Source organism: Salvelinus alpinus, chromosome 18 (genome assembly GCF_045679555.1).
Source record: "Salvelinus alpinus chromosome 18, SLU_Salpinus.1, whole genome shotgun sequence".
NCBI classification, from domain to species: domain Eukaryota; kingdom Metazoa; phylum Chordata; class Actinopteri; order Salmoniformes; family Salmonidae; genus Salvelinus; species Salvelinus alpinus.
In genome coordinates, this window is record NC_092103.1 from 11167256 (window position 1) to 11189626 (window position 22371).

The 22371-nt window shown below is 44.1% G+C and overlaps 1 protein-coding gene across 8 annotated transcripts in view; it reads right to left on the minus strand.

The window, feature by feature from the left end:
* The window catches only part of LOC139543699 (membrane-associated phosphatidylinositol transfer protein 2-like), a 76366-nt gene that overhangs the window by 47462 nt on the left and 6533 nt on the right, over positions 1-22371 (minus strand). For 6 of the 8 annotated variants that reach the window (XR_011668749.1, XM_071350033.1, XM_071350032.1 and 3 more), the window contains exons 2-3: positions 20740-20869; positions 1195-1385 (exon numbers count right to left, since the gene is read on the minus strand). Coding sequence is in view for 7 of the 8 variants with exons in the window: in XM_071350033.1 (XP_071206134.1) it covers positions 1195-1272 (78 nt within the window). In the remaining variant the exon portion in view is untranslated. Of the gene's footprint in view, positions 1-1194; positions 1386-10945; positions 12265-20739; positions 20870-22371 lie in introns of those variants that run through there. The other 2 variants (XM_071350029.1, XM_071350027.1) reach the window with 2 other exon arrangements.

The following is a 22371-nucleotide window of genomic DNA, read 5'->3' on the forward strand; positions in this document are numbered from 1 at the left end:
TGCAATACTATGCTACATGATACAGTTGAAGTCGGAAGTTTACATACACTTAGGTTGGAGTCATTAAAACTTGTTTTTCAACCACTCCACAAATTTCTTGATAACAAACTATAGTTTTGTCTAGTCGGTTAGGACATCTACTTTGTGCATGACAAGTAATTTTTCCAACAATTGTTTAGACAGATTATTTCACTTATAATTCACTGTATCACAATTACAGTGGGTCAGAAGTTTACATACACTATGTTGACTGTGCCTTTAAACAGCTTGGAAAATTCCAGAAAATGATGTCATGGCTTTAGAAGCTTCTGATAGGCTAATTGACATCATTTGACTCAATTGGAGGTGTACCTGTGGATGTATTTCAAGGCCTACCTTCAAACTCAGTGCTTCTTTGCTTGACATCATGGGAAAATCAAAAGAAATCAGCCAAGACCTCAGAAAAAAAAGTGAAGCACGGGGGTGGCAGCATCATGTTGTGGGGGTGCTTTGCTGCAGGAGGGACTGGTGCACTTCACAAAATAGATGGCATCATGAGGTAGGAACTTATGTGGATATATTGAAGCATCAGTCAGGAAGTTAAAGCTTGGTCGCAAATGGGTCTTCCAAATGGAAGACCCATTTGGAAGACCCAAGCATACTTCCAAAGTTGTGTCAAAATGGCTTAAGGACAACAAAGTCAAGGTATTGGAGTGGCCATCACAACGCCCTGACCTCAATCCTATAGAAAATTTGTGGGCAGAACTGAAAAAGCGTGTGCGAGCAAGAAGGCCTATAAACCTGACTCAGTTACACCAGCTATGTCAGGAGGAATGGGCCAAAATTCACCCAACTTATTGTGGGAAGCTTGTGGAAGGCTACCCGAAACGTTTGACCCAAGTTAAACAATTTAAAGGCAATGCTACCAAATACTGATTGAGTGTATGTAAACTTCTGACCCACTGGGAATGTGATGAAAGAAATAAAAGCTGAACTAAATCCTTCTCTCTACTATTATTCTGACATTTCACGTTCCTAAAATAAAAGTGGTGATCCTATCTGACCTAAAAAAGATAATTTTGACTAGGATTTAATGTCAGGAATTGTGAAAAACGAAGTTTAAATGCATTTGGCTAAGGTGAATGTAAACTTCCGACTTCAACTGTATATGTATTCTGTGTGCTGTATTTTCTATGCTAGCCAGCAACCACCCACCTGGATCATGTAGAGCTGGGCAATGCGGTACTCCTCCACGCTCATGGGCATGGGGATCCGGTACTCCTTGATCAACATGGTGGCTGGTGGGTGGGGGTAACGGGGGGGGGCGGAGAGTCGTTTCAACGAGCCGCTCTACCCAAGCAGCAGCAGCATCAAACAGCCTCGATGGAAAGCATCATGGTTCAGACCTGTAGGAGGAGAGAAAAGAGTTACACTGGGTGAGAGGAAACCTTATAATACTTGATTTGGTCAAGTCTATGTGGTGAGAACTATCAGTAGTCTCAGAAAATGTCTGTGTGATGACACACACACGCGCGCGCAAGGGTAAGAAGAGAATACTTGACACTGAATGACATAATCACATATAAATCCTTAATCCAATCAAGACAACACTTCCTCTCCACATCTTGTGTGTGTATGTCCTCAGTCACCATTCAGCCCTGGATCAGATATATCAAAACATTTACCTACTAATCAAATATTTATATATTTTTTATAAGTCCACATTATATCCAATGTTCCAGCCACTTCCCAGTAACGTCCAAACTAAATGCCAAAAGTTATTCCTAAAAGTCAATGTCCCTATCACTGTAGAGGTGCAGTAACAGCAGTCTGCTAACAATGCAATTCCACAAATCGGCAAGTCCCAGGCATCAACATCCAATCAATGTCCAAGTAATGACAAAACAAAATATAAACAACGTTTCCTTCAGTAGAGGTCTGCTCAAGCCTCCCAAAATACAAGGCAGCATGGCAAAACACACAGACAGACAGGGACGAGTTAAGGGAGTCACATGACTGAGGTGGCTTAGTGTAAGGCAGATTAAACACACAGCACCACACTTTGTTACACAACTCTGTCTAATAGGAGAGGAGAGAGAGAATGGAGGGAGGGAATAAGAGGGAGGGAGAGAGGGGAAAAGGGTAGAGTGAGAAAGAGGGGTTGGAAGGCTGCTCGAGGGGGAGAGCATGAGAGAGAGGGGGAGAGCATGAGAGAGAGAGAGAGAGAGAGAGAGAGAGAGAGGGGCATAATCACTCCAGCCCAACAGATTAATAGATTGATAGAGACAGAGGCTAGTGGAGTGTCACAGGGAAGCCAGAGGGGACGCAGAGGCAGAGAGAGCGAGATTAACAGGTGGTCTTGGATTAAGATTGGGTTAGAGCATACTGGACACTAACAATGTGATACAGTATGTCAATGGCTTAAAGTTATTGCTGCCCAAATAATGCACCAATCTACGTCATTGACGTAACAGGATTCCCCCTCCCAAAGATTGCTACATGTCATTGGCTTGAAACCATTCCACACTAACGTCATTGGCTTAAAATGATTCCCATTATAGTTAACTACATTAATGTGAGCTGCTGTTCTAACGGAGGTTTAATTTGATAAAAACATGTAGCGCACACACACACACACACAAACTCTGACCACAGCAGAAAAGTATTAGTCATATTATAACCAAGTGTCTCTTTGAAGTTTCACCATCTCCTCTATATGAGAGCACTGAAAATACTGAATGTATTGTATTTGCACTGCGGAAGGGTATTGTATTTGCACTGCGGTAGGGTAATGTATTTGCACTGCGGTAGGGTATTGTATTTGCACTGCAGTAGGGTAATGTATTTGCACTGCGGTAGGGTAATGTATTTGCACTGCGGTAGGGTATTGTATTTGCACTGCAGTAGGGTAATGTATTTGCACTGCGGTAGGGTAATGTATTTGCACTGCGGTAGGGTATTGTATTTGCACTGCGGTAGGGTAATGTGTTTGCACTGCGGTAGGGTAATGTGTTTGCACTGCGGTAGGGTATTGTATTTGCACTACGGTAGGGTATTGTATTTGCACTGCAGTAGGGTATCGTATTTGCACTGCAGTAGGGTATCGTATTTGCACTGCAGTAGGGTAATGTATTTGCACTGCGGTAGGGTATTGTATTTGCACTGCAGTAGGGTATTGTATTTGCACTGCAGTAGGGTATTGTATTTGCACTGCAGTAGGGTATCGTATTTGCACTGCAGTAGGGTAATGTATTTGCACTGCGGTAGGGTATTGTATTTGCACTGCAGTAGGGTAATGTATTTGCACCGCGGTAGGGTAATTTATTTGCACCGCAGTAGGGTATTGTATTTGCACTGCGGTAGGGTAATGTGTTTGCACTACGGTAGGGTAATGTATTTGCACTGCGGTAGGGTATTGTATTTGCACTGCGGTAGGGTATCGTATTTGCACTGCGGTAGGGTATTGTATTTGCACTGCGGTAGGGTATTGTATTTGCACTGCGGTAGGGTATCGTATTTGCACTGCAGTAGGGTAATGTATTTGCACTGCAGTAGGGTATCGTATTTGCACTGCGGTAGGGTATCGTATTTGCACTGCGGTAGGGTATTGTATTTGCACTATAGGTATTGTATTGCTGGACCAGAGACAGGACAAGCCAAGCGGTGATGTATTGTATTCAGTCTTCAGTAATATGCTGGAGCACTTAGGCTGGACACAAACACATTAAAACTGCTAGGGTCTGCCTTGGCTGTGAGCAGGCCACTTCCAATACATCTTATACCACAGCCAGTGTGTGTGTGTTTGCGCAGTCGTGTGTGTGTCCCTGCGTGTGTGTGCCGATGTGCATGTGTGTGTGTATTGTTTTGGGGTCTGTTCCGGACCAATTCCATCCTTCATGCCAACCAATGCAGGAGGGATTTTATTGTCCGCTGGTGAGGTAGCCTAATGCTTTTCTCCTCAGCGTCCGTCTGTCATATCCTCTCCCTATGGGGTCTGAGGTGGCTGAGCTCCAGAATGGTGATTACTTTGGGGGATGTCCACTGCTGGGTCCAGCTGAGATTGTTGCAGTGCTGCCCAGTCTGAAAACTAAAACCTTATCCTAGGGGACTCACTGGGAGTTAGGTTTTCACACTGGGGCAAGCCATATCAGCTCAATGTACTGGACATCTCATAGATATTTTACTCAGTAAATGTGTCTAATATAATACACTGCTCAAAAAAATAAAGGGAACACTTAAACAACACAATGTAACTCCAAGTCAATCACACTTCTATGAAATCAAACTGTCCACTTAGGAAGCAACACTGATTGACAATAAATTTCACATGCTGTTGTGCACATGGAATAGACAAAAGGTGGAAATTATAGGCAATTAGCAAGACACCCCCAAAAAAGGAGTGATTCTGCAGGTGGTGACCACAGACCACTTCTCAGTTCCTATGCGTCCTGGCTGATGTTTTGGTCACTTTTGAATGCTGGCGGTGCTCTCACTCTAGTGGTAGCATGAGACGGAGTCTAGAACCCACACAAGTGGCTCAGGTAGTGCAGTTCATCCAGGATGGCACATCAATGCGAACTGTGGCAAAAAGGTTTGCTGTGTCTGTCAGCGTAGTGTCCAGAGCATGGAGGCGCTACCAGGAGACAGGCCAGTACATCAGGAGACATGGAGGAGGCCGTAGGAGGGCAACAACCCAGCAGCAGGACCGCTACCTCCGCCTTTGTGCAAGGAGGTGCACTGCCAGAGCCCTGCAAAATGACCTCCAGCAGGCCACAAATGTGCATGTGTCTGCTCAAACGGTCAGAAACAGACTCCATGAGGGTGGTATGAGGGCCCGACGTCCACAGGTGGGGGTTGTGCTTACAGCCCAGCACCGTGCAGGACGTTTGGCATTTGCCAGAGAACACCAAGATTGGCAAATTCGCCACTGGCGCCCTGTGCTCTTCACAGATGAAAGCAGGTTCACACTGAGCACATGAGCACATGTGACAGACGTGACAGAGTCTGGAGACGCAGTGGAGAATGTTCTGCTGCCTGCAACATCCTCCAGCATGACCGGTTTGGCGGTGGGTCAGTCATGGTGTGGGGTGGCATTTCTTTGTGGGGCCGCACAGCCCTCCATGTGCTCGCCAGAGGTAGCCTGACTGCCATTAGGTACCGAGATGAGATCCTCAGACCCCTTGTGAGACCATATGCTGACACATGCACATTTGTGGCCTGCTGGAGGTCATTTTGCAGGGCTCTGGCAGTGCTCCTCCTTGCACAAAGGCGGAGGTAGCGGTCCTGCTGCTGGGTTGTTGCCCTCCTACGGCCTCCTCCACGTCTCCTGATGTACTGGCCTGTCTCCTGGTAGCGCCTCCATGCTCTGGACACTACGCTGACAGACACAGCAAACCTTTTTGCCACAGCTCGCATTGATGTGCCATCCTGGATGAACTGCACTACCTGAGCCACTTGTGTGGGTTCTAGACTCCGTCTCATGCTACCACTAGAGTGAGAGCACTACCAGCATTCAAAAGTGACCAAAACATCAGCCAGGAAGCATAGGAACTGAGAAGTGGTCTGTGGTCACCACCTGCAGAATCACTCCTTTTTTGGGGGTGTCTTGCTAATTGCCTATAATTTCCACCTTTTGTCTATTCCATTTGCACAACAGCATGTGAAATTTATTGTCAATCAGTGTTGCTTCCTAAGTGGACAGTTTGATTTCATAGAAGTGTGATTGACTTGGAGTTACATTGTGTTGTTTAAGTGTTCCCTTTATTTTTTTGAGCAGTGTATATTAGAATGACTCTTGTGAAGTCAAAACACCATTTCACAAGGCCATGGGTCTATTATTCTGTCCTGTGGAATCTTGCTAGGATGGTAGTACTGTCGGTCGCAGAATCATACTACCATAATAAACTATATACTGTGTATATATATATATACAGTTGAAGTCGAAAGTTTACATACACTTGGGTTGGAGTCATTAAAACTCATTTTTCAACCACTCCACAAATTTCTTGTTAACAAACTATAGTTTTGGCAAGTCGGTTAGGACATCTACTTTGTGGATGACAAGTTAGTTATTTTTCCAACAACTATTTACAGAGAGATTATTTCACTTATAATTCACCTTATCACAATTCCAATGGGTCAGAAGTTTACATACACTAAGTTGACTGTGCCTTTAAACAGCTTGGAAAATTCCAGAAAATGATGTCATGGCTTTAGAAGCTTCTGATAGGCTAATTGACATAATTTGACTAAATTGGAGGTGTACCTGTGGATGTATTTCAAGGCCTACCTTCAAACTCAGTGCCTCTTTGCTTGACATCATGGGAAAATCAAAAGAAATCAGCCAAGACCTCAGAAAAAAAAGTGAAGCACGGGGGTGGCAGCATCATGTTGTGGGGGTGCTTTGCTGCAGGAGGGACTGATGCACTTCACAAAATAGATGGCATCATGAGGTAGGAACTTATGTGGATATATTGAAGCATCAGTCAGGAAGTTAAAGCTTTTGTTTTTGTAGACCTCCACAAGTCTGGTTCATCCTTGGGAGCAATTTCAAAACACCTGAAGGTACCACGCTCATCTGTACAAACAATAGTATGCAAGTATAAACACCATGGGACCACGCAGCCGTCATACCGCTCAGGAAGGAGACTCGTTCTGTCTCCTAGAGATGAACGTACTTTGGTGCGAAAAGTGCAAATAATTTCCAGAACAACAGCAAAGGACCTTATGAAGATGCTGGAGGAAACGGGTAAAAAAGTATCTATATCCACAGTAAAATGAGTCATATACCGACATAAGCTGAAAGGCCGCTCAACAAAGAAGAAGCCACTGCTCCAAAACCGCCATAAAAAAGCCAGACTACGGTTTGCAACTTTACATGGGGACAAAGATTGTACTTTTTGGAGAAATGTCCTCTGGTCTGATGAAACAAAAATAGAACTGTTTGGCCATAATGACCATCGTTATGTTTGGAGGAAAAAGGGGGGATGCTTGCAAGCCGAAGAACACCATCCCAACCGTGAAGCACGGGGGTGGCAGCATCATGTTGTGGGGGTGCTTTGCTGCAGGAGGGGCAGATGCACTTCACAAAATAGATGGCATCATGAGGTAGGAAAATTATGTGGATATATTGAAGCAACATCGCAAGACATCAGTCAGGAAGTTAAAGCTTGGTCGCAAATGGGTCTTCCAAATGGACAATGACCCCAAGCATACTTCCAAAGTTCTGTCAAAATGGCTTAAGGACAATAAACTCAAGGTATTGGAGTGGCCATCACAAAGTCCTGACCTCAATCCCATAGCAAATTTGTGGTTAGAATTGAAAAAGTGTGTGCGAGCAAGGGGGCCTACAAAAATATACCTGACTCAGGTACACCAGCTCTGTCAGGAGGAATGGGCCAAAATTCACCCAACTTATTGTGGGAAGCTTGTGGAAGGCTACCCGAAACATTTGACCCAAGTTAAACAATTCAAAGGCAATGCTACCAAATACTAATTGAGTGCATGTAAACTTCTGACCCACTGGGAATGTGATGAAAGAAATAAAAGCTGAAATAAATCATTATTCTGACATTTCACATTCTTAAAATAAAGTGGTGATCCTAACTGACCTAAAACAGGGAATTTTTACTAGGATTGAATGTCAGGAATTGTGAAAAACTGAGTTTAAATGTATTTGGCTAAGGTGTATGTAAACTTCCGACTTCAACTGTATAAACTCAGCAAAAAAAGAAACGCCCCTTTTTCAGGACCCAAATAACTTCACAGATCTTCATTGTAAAGGGTTTAAACACTGTTTCCCAAGCTTGTTCAATGAACCATAAACAATTAATGAACATGCACCTGTGGAACAGTCGTTAAGACACTAACAGCTTACAGATGGTAGGCAATTAAGGTCACAGTTATGAAAACTTAGTACACTAAATCAAATCATCAAATCAAATTTATTTATAAAGCCCTTCGTACATCAGCTGATATCTCAAAGTGCTGTACAGAAACCCAGCCTAAAACCCCTAACAGCAAGCAATGCAGGTGTAGAAGCACGGTGGCTAGGAAAAACTCCCTAGAAAGGCCAAAACCTAGGAAGAAACCTAGAGAGGAACCAGGCTATAAGGGATGGCTAGTCCTCTTCTGGCTGTGCCAGGTGGAGATTATAACAGAACATGGCCAAGATGTTCAAATGTTCATAAATGACCAGCATGGTCAAATAATAATAATCACAGTAGTTGTCGAGGGTGCAGCATGCCAGCACCTCAGGAGTAAATGTCAGTTAGCTTTTCATAAAGAGGCCTTTCTACTGACTCTGGGAAAAAAACTAAAGAAAGATGCCCAGGGTCCCTGCTCATCTGCGTGAACGTGCCTTAGGCATGCTGCAAGGAGGCATGAGGACTGCAGATGTGGCCAGGGCAATAAATTGCAATGTCCGTACTGTGAGACACCTAAGACAGTGCTACAGGGAGACAGGACGGACAGCTGATCGTCCCCGCAGTGGCAGATCACGTGTAACAATACCTGCACAGGATCGGTATGTCCGAACATCACACACAGCAGGACAGGTACAGGTGAAACTGAAAATCTCGTACAACGCTGTGTACTACTCCATTCACAGAACAGCACAAAGTGGCTCTAACCAGAATAGAAGGAGGAGTGGGAGGCCCGGTGCACAACTGAGCAAAAGGACAAGTACATTAGTGTTTGAGAAACAGACGCCTCACAAGTCCTCAACTGGCAGCTTCATTAAATAGTACCCGCAAAACACCAGTCTCAATGTCAACAGTGAAGAGGCGACTCCGGGATGCTGGCCTTCTAGGCAGAGTTACAAAGAAAAAGCTATATCTCAGACTGGCCAATAAAAGGAAAATATTAAGAAGGGCAAAAGAACACAGACACTGGACAGAGGAACTCTGCATAGAAGGCCAGCATCCCAGAGTCTCCTCTTCACTGTTGATGTTGAGACTGGTGTTTTGCGGGTAGTGTTTAATGAAGCTGCCAGTTTTCTCCCCAATTTTGTGGTATCCAATTGGTAGTTACAGTCTTGTCTCGTACGGACTCAGGAGAGGCGAAGATCGAGATCCGTGCGTCCTCCGAAACACAACCCAACCAAGCCGCACTGCTTCTTGACACAATGCCTACTGAACCCGGAAGCCAGCCGCACCAATGTGCCGGAGGAAACACTGTACACCTGGCAACCGTGTCAGCGTGCACTGTCCCTGGCCAACCACAGGAGTCGCTAGTGCGCGAGGGGACAAGGACATCCCTGCCGGCCAAACCCTCCCCTAACCCGGCAACGCTGGGCCAATTGTGCGCCGCCCCATGGGTCTCCCGGTCGCGGCCGGCTGCGACAGAGCCTGGAATCGAACACAGAATCTCTAGTGGCACAGCTAGCACTGCAATGCCTTAGACCACTGCGCCACTCGGGAGGCTTTGGGGAAAATCTATTTAATCCATTTTAGAATAAGGCTGTAACGTAACAAAATGTGGAAAAAGTGAAGGGGTCTGAAAACTTTCCGAATGCACCATACATTAATTAATCTTCAATCTTTGTATTCTGTGAATATGGACAAAATCTATCATTACCTAAAAAAATGTCATCTTTGACTGCAATATCTCTGCCCAGAATGTCAGATCCTCACAAGGTAAAGTGCGTATTGTTCAGAAGTGCCTTTCTGAATAGAGGGGATCTACACTGTCTGAGAAAGATATTTGGTCGCTAATGCCCATGTTTGACATGTTTTTTTCTTTGTATATGCATGACTTAAAGCATAATATTTATGACAAAAGTAACATGTTTATTCTATACTCTAAGTACGTATGCATGATTCATTAGTCAGTTTATATTGATATGTTTAGTACATTTGGTTAAAATCTGTGACTGTCCTTTTTGGCTGCTTGTACATTTTACCTCTTAAAAATTACATTCCAGTTTTAATATCTCTGGCCCAGAAAGTCAGATTTTTACTAGATAAAGTTCTGGTTCAGTGGGGTCTCCTACAGTTTTCTCAGGGGTTCTATGTCATAATAGACTAGTCCTTGGTGGTGCTACAGACCACAACTGTAGCAGAAAACATTTTTATCCATTCTGTATTTTTGCATATCTTAAAGCATTATAACAAAGTAACTATGAAGTAACTATGAATTCCTCCATTCTACAGTGTAAGTGTTTGTTTGATATTCCACTAAGATTTTGTTGAGAATTTCAGGATATTTGACAAAATAATCTATTACGGTTTCGATTATGCCCATTGAAAACCCATTGCAAATTGCCTTTAAAAAAATAAAAAGGAATCCAGCCTAACTTTGTGTATTACACATCATTGTTTGATCTAGCATGGATAACAGCCTGTAACAAGCCAAAAAAATGTAAACTCGTGTGAACCCCTAATAATAATTTCAGTGATGGCTCCCACCACATCACAAGCCTCCATTCCACTGAAACGCATCGCTGCTGCCCCTGAAGCCAGCCAGCCAGACAGACATGCCAGACTTTTATCAATGTTTAACAGCATGTGATCAATACAGGCTTCAGTGGCAGGATCACCAACAACAACAACAGGATCACCAACAACAACAACAGGATCAACAACAACACAACTCCGGCAGCACACAGTACACACATTCAGGCTCAACACAATCAGGCTCAGCTAAAACGTACAGTAGCTAACCTAAAGCAGACGTTCAGCCTCCACGTACAGCCTCACAAGTCGAGGTTCCAGCATGAAGAATGAATGTGATAATATGGTGAATGGCAACGCACTACGACTAGTACGCCACACACTCCACTTGTTTCCCCCTAAACCAGCTATACTCCAGGGCTGCATGTATCAACAGTCTATAGTGGCATCCTCTCCTCCAGTCCTTTCCTCAGTCTGCATCTGACATAAAAGAACACACACAGACATTGACACGCACCAAACCAAAAACCGGTAAAACTGATACAGAAGAGCAGTCTCAGAACAATACGTTTTACCTTTTAGAAGCAGGAAGACAGCTCGACAGCTTGTCATAACCAACAGATCCAATCAAGTGACTGAAGGGCCATCTCATCTCCCGCACTCAGCTCCATCAGCCAAACAGCCTTACATACTGACGTCCCTACAGTAGCACCATCCCCGACTGGACTTAGTCTGGTAAGCCTACGTTGTTGTTATTGTCTCTGCTGTTGTTGTGTTGGTCTGTGGTCTCGTCAGCTGTGATGTGGCTAACGCAGCAGGACAGGAGCGCTTGGTGTGAAACCAGACATCAGAGGAGGAAAAAAAACAGAAGACATCGATTCGCTCTCTCTCTCTTCCCCTTTTCCCCTTCCACACTTTATTATTTTTTATTTCCACCCCGTCTCCACCTCCTCTGGAGCTAGGAAGCCCAGTTACCATGGAGATGCATGAGGCTGTGATGTGATTGGTCAGTGTTGTTATGATGCATCGAGTCTGAGGGATGGCCCACTGGTTATTCAGTGCGACTGCACTCCTTCATTCCTCAAACTCTCGCACACACTTACACTTCTTCCTGTCTCTCCTCTCTCTCTTTTCCTCTCACAATCGATCCTCTCTCTCTCGCTCTCTCACACGATCATCATCGCTCTTCCTCATTCATCCTCTCTTCCCTTGTGAATGTCTACCTCTCGCCTGCTCTCCATATGTCTCCTGCTATCTCTTGGTAATGGTATTCATAGGACTAGGCATGTGTGTTGTCAGCTGATCTAAACAGATTCAAGTCCTTTACTTTTCTTTACACACTCACACAACACAGAGTATGAATTCCTCAAAAACAGAGGTACACTGTCCAGCATCTCAAAAACCGAGGTCAGTTTTGAATAGGGTAAAGGCATGTGAACATACTGTAGCCTAAGTAGAAAGTACCCCTTTGATCAGTGGACACAGAGAAAAATGACTTCACACATGCCGGGTGTCATAAACCATGCACATGGAATATTCTGCTTCCCTGGCCTGGTGTTGAATTGCATAATTTGAATGAGCCTGCCTTGAATCACCACGTGTCTTTCACTTTGACTACCAAATCTCTGAACCATGCATTACTTTTCACATTACCCATCAATAACCCCCCAGTGATCTCACTCTATATATTGTAAATGCTCATAGGCCTTAGTATGCCATCATTGAAAATAATAATTTGTTCTTAAACTGACTTGCCTAGTTAAATAAAGGTTAAATCAAATAACATTTTTAGTTTTTTGGTAGCATTGCCTTTAAATTGTTTAACTTGGGTCAAACGTTTTGTGTAGCCTTCCACAAGCTTCCCACAATAAGTTGGGTGAATTTTGGCCCATTCCTCCTGACAGAGTTGGTGTACCTGAGTCTGGTTTGTTTGCCTTGCTCGCACACACTTTTTCAGTTCTGCCCACAAACCATCTATAGGATTGAGGTCAGGGCTTTGTGATGGCCACTCCAATACCTTGACTTTGTTGTTCTTAAGCCATTTTGACACAACTTTGGAAGTATGCTTGGGGTCATTGTCCATTTGGAAGACCCATTTGCGACCAAGCTTTAACTTCCTGACCGATGTCTTGCGATGTTGCTTCAAAATATCCACAATTTTCCTTCTTGATGATGCCATCTATTTTGTGAAGTGCACCAGTCCCTCCTGCAGCAAAGCACCCCCACAACATGATGCTGCCACCCCCGTGCTTCACGGTTGGGATGGTGTTCTTCAGCTTGCAAGCCTCCCCCTTTTTCCTCCAAACATAACGATGGTCTTTATGGCCAAACAGTTCTATTTTTGTTTCATCAGACCAGAGGACATTTCTCCAAAAAGTACTATCTTTGTCCCCATGTGAAGTTGCAAACCGTAGTCTGGCTTTTTTATGGCGGTTTTGGAGCAGTGGCTTCTTCTTTGTTGAGCGGCCTTTCAGCTTATGTCGATATAGGACTCATTTTACTGTGGATAGATACTTTTTTACCCGTTTCCTCCAGCATCTTCATAAGGTCCTTTGCTGTTGTTCTGGAAATGATTTGCACTTTTCGCACCAAAGTACGTTCATCTCTAGGAGACAGAACGCGGCTCCTTCCTGAGCGGTATGACGGCTGCGTGGTCCCATGGTGTTTATACTTGCATACTATTGTTTGTACAGATGAGCGTGGTACCTTCAGGTGTTTTGAAATTGCTCCCAAGGATGAACCAGACTTGTGGAGGTCTACAAAAACAAACGCTTTAACTTCCTGACTGATGCTTCAATATATCCACATAAGTTCCTACCTCATGATGCCATCTATTTTGTGAAGTGCACCAGTCCCTCCTGCAGCAAAGCACCCCCACAACATGATGCTGCCACCCCCGTGCTTCACTTTTTTTCTGAGGTCTTGGCTGATTTCTTTTGATTTTCCCATGATGTCAAGCAAAGAGGCACTGAGTTTGAAGGTAGGCCTTGAAATACATCCACAGGTACACCTCCAATTGAGTCAAATGATGTCAATTAGCCTATCAGAAGCTTCTAAAGCCATGACATCATTTTCTGGAATTTTCCAAGCTGTTTAAAGGCACAGTCAACTTAGTGAATGTAAACTTCTGACCCACTGGAATTGTGATACAGTTAATTATAAGTGAAATAATCTGTGTGTATACAATTGTTGGGAAAATTACTTGTGTCATGCACAAAGTAGATGTCCTAACTGACTTGCCAAAACTAGAGTTCGTTAACAAGAAATTTGTGGAGTGGTTGAAAAACGAGTTTTAATGACTCGACCATATGTGTATGTAAACTTCCGACTTCAACTGTAAATGCTAGAATTCACACGTGTCAATCTATCACGTTTGAATGCGTCCATCTGTTACTTGCCTGACATGTCAAGGAGGGCTTGACAGATGAGTGGGCTAAATCACAACCAGATCTGGCAACCTGGCTAGAAAGGAAGGAGTACATTAGAGATTGTAGAAGTGATTTCTCATTCATAGCAGCAGCCAACCGTAGTCACAGTCTCTCTCTAACAGTCTCTCTCTCTCTCTCTCTCTCTCTCTCACAGTCTCTCTCTCTCTCTCACAGTCTCTCTCTCTCCCCTTGCTGACAGGTCTCCACCCAGCACACACAACCACAGTCTATCCAGCCATCGGCAAAGGCTGGTTAACCCAATCAGCCAGCCAGCTTGGACAGTCTACTGTAATATCCAGAGCTCAGGTCCAGATCACAGAGGCTGTGATGTTCTCGGCCTGTCTCTGTCACCTTGTGACATACCTATGAATCACTCTGCACTTGCACTACTCTCCCAATGCAATGTCACCACCATCCGCTTGTTGACAAGGCAAAGGTTTAAAGGTTCTCAATAAAGGAATCTGTGGATAATCATACAACCATTATGTTGAGTAAACAGATAGTGGACACATACCAATAACTATAATGTAATCTACTTGCTTAGGCACCTTAGTCAGCTGCCACCGTTGAAAACATGCCAGGAAGAAGACAGTTGACAAGGGAACTAGTAGACAGTGGGCTGCGGTTCTCTTGTACACAGTTAGTTACAAACACTGAAACCTAAAGGCACAAAGAGTAGTTCTGAAACATGTCACATCTACATGATCTCAATCTCTTTTGACAAAATCTGGTATCAGCTCTGCCCAGATGCTAAAGACACCTTCCTCTTTCTCAGTTTTGCAACACCCATGTTGAGGCTAAAGACGTAATGTAGTATAGAGATCTTCCTTCCTTCTCTGTTTAGTAGAGAGAGGAGTCCAAATAAAAACAGTCCAACTAGAATAAAATAGAACAGCTTCATTTACCATTTCCTTCTCACGCACAGACAACCAGGAAATGGATCCCAATTCGGCATACAATTCCACAACAGTCCTCTCTCCTCTAGGAATTCTACCTTTTCCTCTCTGCCTGGCCTGAGTAATGAGCCTGGACCCACATAGCTCTGATGTCATCGTCATACAAGCCCAACGTCACTATATCAGAGAGGGTGGGGTGGGGAGACACAGGGAGGTGAATGAGAAGGAACGTGCCCCTGGCGTGCGGTGTGTGTGTGTGTGTGTGTGTGAGTAACTGTATGTGTGAGGAGGGGTGGGAATAGATGATGAGTGAAGGCAGTCTATTTTTAGCTCAGGAGGGGAGGGGGTTCAGTTGTGACGCGACATGCTCTGATGCGTCTGATCTCTCTCCTCCACTCTCTCCCTCTCCCTTCCTCTCCACCGTTTATTTGAATGAGGCAATAAATCACTCTCTCTCTGGGAGGAGGGGAGCTGAGATAATCGTCAGACGCTCACTGTTCATCCAACCATCCGTTTGCCTCCCTTCATCCCTCTCTCCCTCCCTGCCTGCTATTGCTCAGAGCTATTAAAAACGCTCCATTTGGGTCTCTGGTGGAGAGAGAGTCAGAAGTCAGCATTCGATTTCCCACCCTGACGCAGTTTTTCATATCACCTCCGTTGCTGGAGCGGGATTGGAAAAGCTTCTATTTCTTGGTGGCTAGGGGGGAAGTGGTAGGTATTGTGCAAACACACACAGTAACACACAAAGTGTGTTGTGATAGTGTTGTATTAGAACAGACTGTGTCAGTAGGCACATTGATGGCCAGTCAAACATATCAGCCATGATCACGGACTTTCTCATCTCCTGCCAGGCTGCCGCTCTAGTCTGGTCTATCACCTATTTACTGGGAAATATGCTTTCATCAACAAAGATGGGTGATTTCATCAACACCCTTCTCTCTACTGAACTCCTCTGGCTCGTCACATCTTTGCTTCTGAAATCGTTTATGGAAACTAAATGCAAATATTTGGAGCTGGTGGGAGTCAATCAATCAATCAAATGTATTTATAAAGCCCTTTTTACATCAGCTGATGTCACCAAGTGCTATACAGAAACCCAGCCTAAAGCCCAGAGTGTGGGGGTGTGAAGAGACTGCCACAGGATCTCTGTCTGTGTTGTATATATTCTATAATCCCAACATGAAGACAAGAAGATGATGCAATCAATTCTGGACCAAATGACTTAGTCTGTATGTAGCCCCACCAGACAGACTTTTAAACATTCAACCTTTTAACAGAGTTAGACTAGGTGTTGTGTCAAGCTACCGAAGAGAACTAGTACATGGCTTACAGTCCTGAAGTTAGCCAGTTTCTCCTGTCTACCATATAAGGGCATTCAGAGACCTCTCACTTTCTTCTGAATTTCGGAACTGCTGTGTGTTTCTGACAGTTTTTAAACCGCGGCCATTTAAGGAACTTTAATAAGCACAAACACTAGAAACATCGGAGGTAAATTACTGTTGTGTTTGTATGGTAGAAAGTGGAGAAAGAAAGTGCGTGGCGTATTCATGCTAGCTGAACTGTACTGAGCAACCCCCTCACACCGTCCTAGATGCCATACTGGTTCTCTGTTAACCAAGTTGTCATGAGAGAAAGAGAGAGAGAGAGCAGTGGGGGGACAGGGGTGGAGGAGAGAGAGAGGGAGGAGAGAGTTTGTGTGTATATGTGAGAAAAATAAATGGAGAGAGAAAGAGCGATAGAAAAAGAGAGCGAAATGAAGGCAGAGAGAGAGGAATCAACCACAGAGAGTGGGAGCAACGCATGCACGCGCGCACGCACGCACTCTATTAGCATTACTGTCTGGCCAGGGTCCAATGCTCTGAGCCTGGGTAATATACAACCTGGCCTGGCCGTAGCGTATGTGTGGATGTGGGTGTGTGTGGCTGATGAAGCTTCTACTAAGACCAACGGCCCGTATCCTATTAAAGCGAGCATTAATAACAACAGACAGGGAGAGAGTGTAGGCCGTGCGCGGTCACACACACACACACACACACTGCTACAGATACCACCACACATAGGCCTACACATCTTCTCACACACACACACACACACAGACACACACAAAGGGAGAGGACAGGGGAAGATGATACCTGGACTAACTTTTAACTAACGGACAGACGCTTCAACTGGGTATCCGGTATAAGAGTGTTCGATAGAAGGCTGTACATATGTGTGCAGGTGTGCGTGTGGTTTGGTTTTACTATCCTTGTTAGGACCAGGAGGCTATTTTAGGCTTAGGGATTAGGGTTATAATTAAGGTTAAGGGTTAGGTTAAGGGTAGGCCTAGGGGAAATAGGATTTTGATTTGGAATAAATGTGTTGGGCCCCACAAGGATAGTAAAACATATGTGTGTGTGTGGACGTGTGTGCGGGGGGGGGGGGGGGGTTGGTTCTCTTGTGGGGACCTAAAATCCCCCAAAGTCCCCACAAGGGTAGTAAAAGGACAAAGGCTATTTTAAACTTAGTGGTTAGGTTTAGGATTAGTGGTTAATGTTATGGTAAGGGTTAGGGGTTAGGGAAAATAGGATTTTTAATGGAAATTAATTTTAGGTGCCCATAAGGATAGAAGTACATAACGTGTGTGTGTGTGTGTGTGTGTGTGTGTGTGTGTGTGTGTGTGTGCATGCAGTCTGTGTGTGCGTGCGTGCGTGAATGTTTGATGAGGGTGTGACACGCCTGGCTGGTTTTGAACAAAGTGAAAAGATTGGTAATTAGAGTGAGTGCTCAACAGAAGGTAGGCAACACACACACACACACACAGGTAGGTAATGAGAACGAGGGCTTTAGATGCGACCTACAGTTAATGTTACACTCCCATAACCTGCAAAATGGAGGCCAGGCAAGCATCAGAAAAACACAAAGGGTTCCTTAGTCATACCCTCACAATGATATGTAAGCCAGTAACAGCATTGTATTATTACAGACACATTATTCAGTACTCCAAAATGGCTGCATGATTGACACACAGGACCTCCCGAGTGGCGCAGTGGTCTAAGGCACTGCATCGCAGTGCTAGCTATGCCACTAGAGTTTCTGGGTTCGAGTCCAGGCTCTGTCGCGGCCGACCTATGGAGCGGCACACAATTGGCCCAGCGTCGTCTGGGTTAGGGGAGGGTTTGGCCGGCAGGGATGTCCTTGTCCCATCGCGCACTAGCGACTCCTGTGGCGGGCCGGGCGCAGTGCATGCTGACCAGGTCGCCAGGTGTACAGTGTTTCCTCCGGCACATTGGTGCGGCTGGCTTCCGGGTTAAGTAGGCATTGTGTCAAGAAGCAGAGCGGCTTGGTTGGGTTGTGTTTTGTAGGACACACGGCTCTCAACCTTCGCCTCTCCCGTGTCCGTACGGGAGTTGCAGCGATGAGACAAGACTGTAACTACCAATTGGATACCACGAAATTGGGGAGAAAAAGGGGTAAAAGAATGAAGAAATTGACACACAGAAACATCATGCTCCTGACTAGAGAAACGCTCAATGGGTGTAACTTTTGTTGACAATTTCGATACCTTTTGGAAACAAAACACTTTTTATAAGGAGGATGGGATCCACCCGAATCATTTGGGTTCCTGGATCATTTCACAGCATTATAAGGCTACGTTAAGACAATGACGTATCAATGACCCAAGCCCAGCTCAGTTAATCCCTACCATTGTGTTGCTGAGTCATCATAATGCTTAGCAAATGTACATTATACCAGGGGTGTTGGTAGACACAATGTAAGTAACCTAATTTATGTCCCTCTGACTGCCCTGAATGCCTCTGCTGATGCTACAGCTATGTATGCAGCAATCACGTGTCTATGAACCAGATTTATAATGTTAGCACTGAGGTGGTGTGCCCTAGTAGGAAGTCCACTGTGTGCAGCTCACCTTGCACTAACATGAGAATATCTACTTCTGCTAAGCTTCCCAGTAAAGCAATGAAAACAAGCAAGCATCCCAGAAAAGTGCTAAGAATAGCCTATGTTAACATATGTAGCTTAAGAAACAAGGTTCATGAAATTAATAACTTGCTAGTAACAGATGACATCCATTATCTGACGATCTCTGAAAATAATGTAGATAATACCTTTGATGATACAGCGGTAGCAATACATGGTTATAACATTTACAGAAAATACAGAAATGCCAGTGGTGGAGGTGTTGCTGTTTATATTCAGAACCACATTCCTGTAAAGATTAGAGATGATCTCATGTTAACAAAGAGCTGCAGTTAGTTTCAGAATGGGTGGCAAGGAATAAATTACTCCTAAATATTTCAAAAACTAAAAGCATTGTATTTGGGACATCAACTAAATCTTGTAATAAATAATGTGGAACTTGATCAAGTTGAGCTGACTAAACTGCTTGGAGTAACCCTGGATTGTAAACTGTCATGGTCAAAACATATTGATACAACAGTAGCTAAGATGGGGTGAAGTCTGTCCATAATAAAGCGCTGCTCTACCTTCTTACCAGCACTATCAACAAGGCAGGTCCTACAGGCTCTAGTTTTGTCACACCTGGACTACTGTTTAGTCGTGTGCTCAGGTGCCACAAAGTGGGACTGGGGAAAATTGACTCAGAACAGGGCAGCACGGCTGGCCCTTGGATATACACAGAGCAGACATTAATAATATGCATGTCAATCTCTGTTGGCTCAAAGTAGAGGCGAGATTGACTTCATCCGTATTTGTGAGTGGTATTGACATGTTGAAAGCACTGAGCTGTCTGTTTAAACGACTAGCACACAGCTCAGACACCCATGCATACCCCACAAGACATGCCACCAGAGGTCTCTTCACAGTCCCCAAGTCCAGAACAGACAATGGGAGGTGCACAGTACTACATAGAGTCATGACTACATGAAACTCTATTCCACATCAAGTAGCTGATGCAAGTGTAGAATCAGATTTACAAGACATAAAAATACACATTATGGAGCAGCGGGGACTGTGAAGCAACACAAACATAGGCACAGACACATGCATACACACACATGATAACATTCGCACTATACACACACATACACATGGATTTTGTGTTGTAGATATGTGGTAGCAGCTAATGGGGATTCATAATAAATAAATAATACATTTTTTTAAACGCTCTGGCGTGAAGTTTCCCCTAGACATAAAAAAGGACGTCAATTTGGGTGGCGCATGCGGTGGTAAAACAGTTTCAGGATGTTGCCAATGCCATCTTACTGAAAACGAGGCATTTTGGAGATGAGACATGTGGTAAGCCAGTAATCTGGTTGTGACGTAAAAGACAGGCGTACTTCAGTAATAATACCATTTATTTTATCTTCTCCAAAATAGTTCCCAGGAATAGCAGTTGTCAGAGTAGAATGTTTTTTTTTTTTTTTTTTTACATAGTCTCTCCTGATGACAAAACTATTAAAGCTTCTGTCATATACTTTTTTCCCATTCTAACCCATTTTGAATCAGGAAATGAGAGCCTAAAAGAAAGACATTTGTGGGGGGGATATATGGAGAGAGAAATACAGAGGGTCTGATTAACAAATAGGTATATTTGTGGCACTTGGTAGGACAATGACGTGCTTTGACTAAGAGGAGAGGGTGTATTTTCGCAGTGTTAAGCCACAAATGTATGTTACTCACATACAAAACACTCATGGGGTAGTGTAAATAGGGAACCAATGACTATTGAGTAAGTACACCGTTATATGAAACCTAGTTACGAAAGGGCAGCCCTGCATCATATCATAAGACATTCAAACACACCGATCCATTCTCCCACAAACACACGCACACCCCACTCGTGTCTCCATAACTAGCGCTGTCATTGATGACTCGACTATACAATAAAAATTACTTACTTTTGGTTGACTATGCAATAAAAAAAAATCTTGCCCATAAAAAAATCTATATAGTGATGGCTCCACTAGAGAGCGGCTCTGTAATAAAACAACCTAATGAGTGAGACTTAGAACCAGACAAGCTGAATGGAATAGTCATTCATTGGCTGGGAAGCCATGTTCAATGGTCTGGAATCCCTGTGTTTACCCTGCTATAAATAGCCTCTTGGTGGGGATGACATGGCATCCTGTGACAGCTTCTCTCTCTCGCTCTCCTCCCCCTCTGGCCTGGCTGCAGCAGTGGAGCTCCTGCTGCTGCTGCTGATGGAGTCCACAGCCTTATCGAAAGAGGGGAGGGATGGCAAGAGGGAGGGGGAGAGGGAGAAGAAAGGCGGCAATCAATAGTATGACTCATTGTTTCTGCGCTGGCTGCTTCCTAACAGTATTCATAATACAAACCTAATTATTCGGCCTTGATAATCACACACAGCAGAGCTCTCTGTTCATCCAGACTCCTCATACATAATGCCAGTCATTCTGTCTGAGAGGAAGGAAAAGGGCCATTCCATAGAGCAGGAAGGCATTTCTATGTATTGAAATAGGCCTGGGTTAACTGTACTTGGGTGTGTTAGGTGAAGCGGGGTGTAGAGGGAACTGGAGCGGAGAGGCGCCAGGTTCCCTTGAGCCCAAGATACAAATGAACACACACCCCTCAGGGCTGAAACGGGCAGTGTTCTCCTATGGGACGGCTGCTCCCCACTGTCTATAGAGTGATTACCTTCAAAAGGGGAAATCTGCAGTTGCTACATTCATTTTCGATTGATAGATTCATGATATGTACCCATTGGTTCTTGAAGAATATAACTTACAAATGCCTATCATTTTGATATCATGGATGGTCAGCCCTTGCACACATAGCTCTGTCTGTGAATTTGAGAGTGGTTAGATTTGTCCTGCCCCATCTTTACAGAAACATTGGTGGGGAGAACGCATTGACTATTATTGACTCAACTGCGGATTGCCCCATTAAACTCCCAGAGGAACCAGGCCCCTGATCAATGTTCCCTCAAATGTTTGGGAGCACTGAGTAAATTTCAGGTCTGCTGAGCGCAAATTCTGTGCAACTTCCAGCGCATGTTCACTGTGAACACTGAGGCTGTACCCGCTTTAAGTTACAGTTTTAACAGTGGCCAAGTAGGCTACTGTGGCTATTTGATCATAATGTAGGCCTACTTGAGTGACCTATCATAAAAAACAATGGAGAAAATGCATCCCATAACATTTTATCATGGAAATAGCTGTTCTATCATTCAGCCTACAGTAGCAGCCAATGTGTGGTGTTCAATATAGACCTACATCCACCTTTCCTTCAGACAAGGAGGTGACTAAAAATGTTTGTGTTTGATGCAAGAAACCACTTTACAAAATAAAATGCATTATTATTCCCATACCATTATTACAGAGAAACAGACAAATTATACTACCATCTCTGCCTATTGGCTACTTAACTTATTCAAGCCAGTTTCAAAATACTGCCCCTTTAAGACAAAAAAATACTCTTTACCTGACTAGCTTCTCAAAGATGTCTAGAAATGTACACGTTTTGTGCTCTTGTAGGAAGCGATCACTCCCCCATTGCTGACTACAAATGATCTATAACTGGGATAATAACTCACTAACTAGCAAAGGATATTAACAAAACGTGCACAAGTGGCTTTATGCAGCTCTTTCTTTGATCTCAAAACAATCACATCTACTCATGACCACTGCTGTAAACACAGTCCAGTTGAAAGTAAACAGCACAGATCCATATATGGCAATGTTCCACTTGCATATAGGC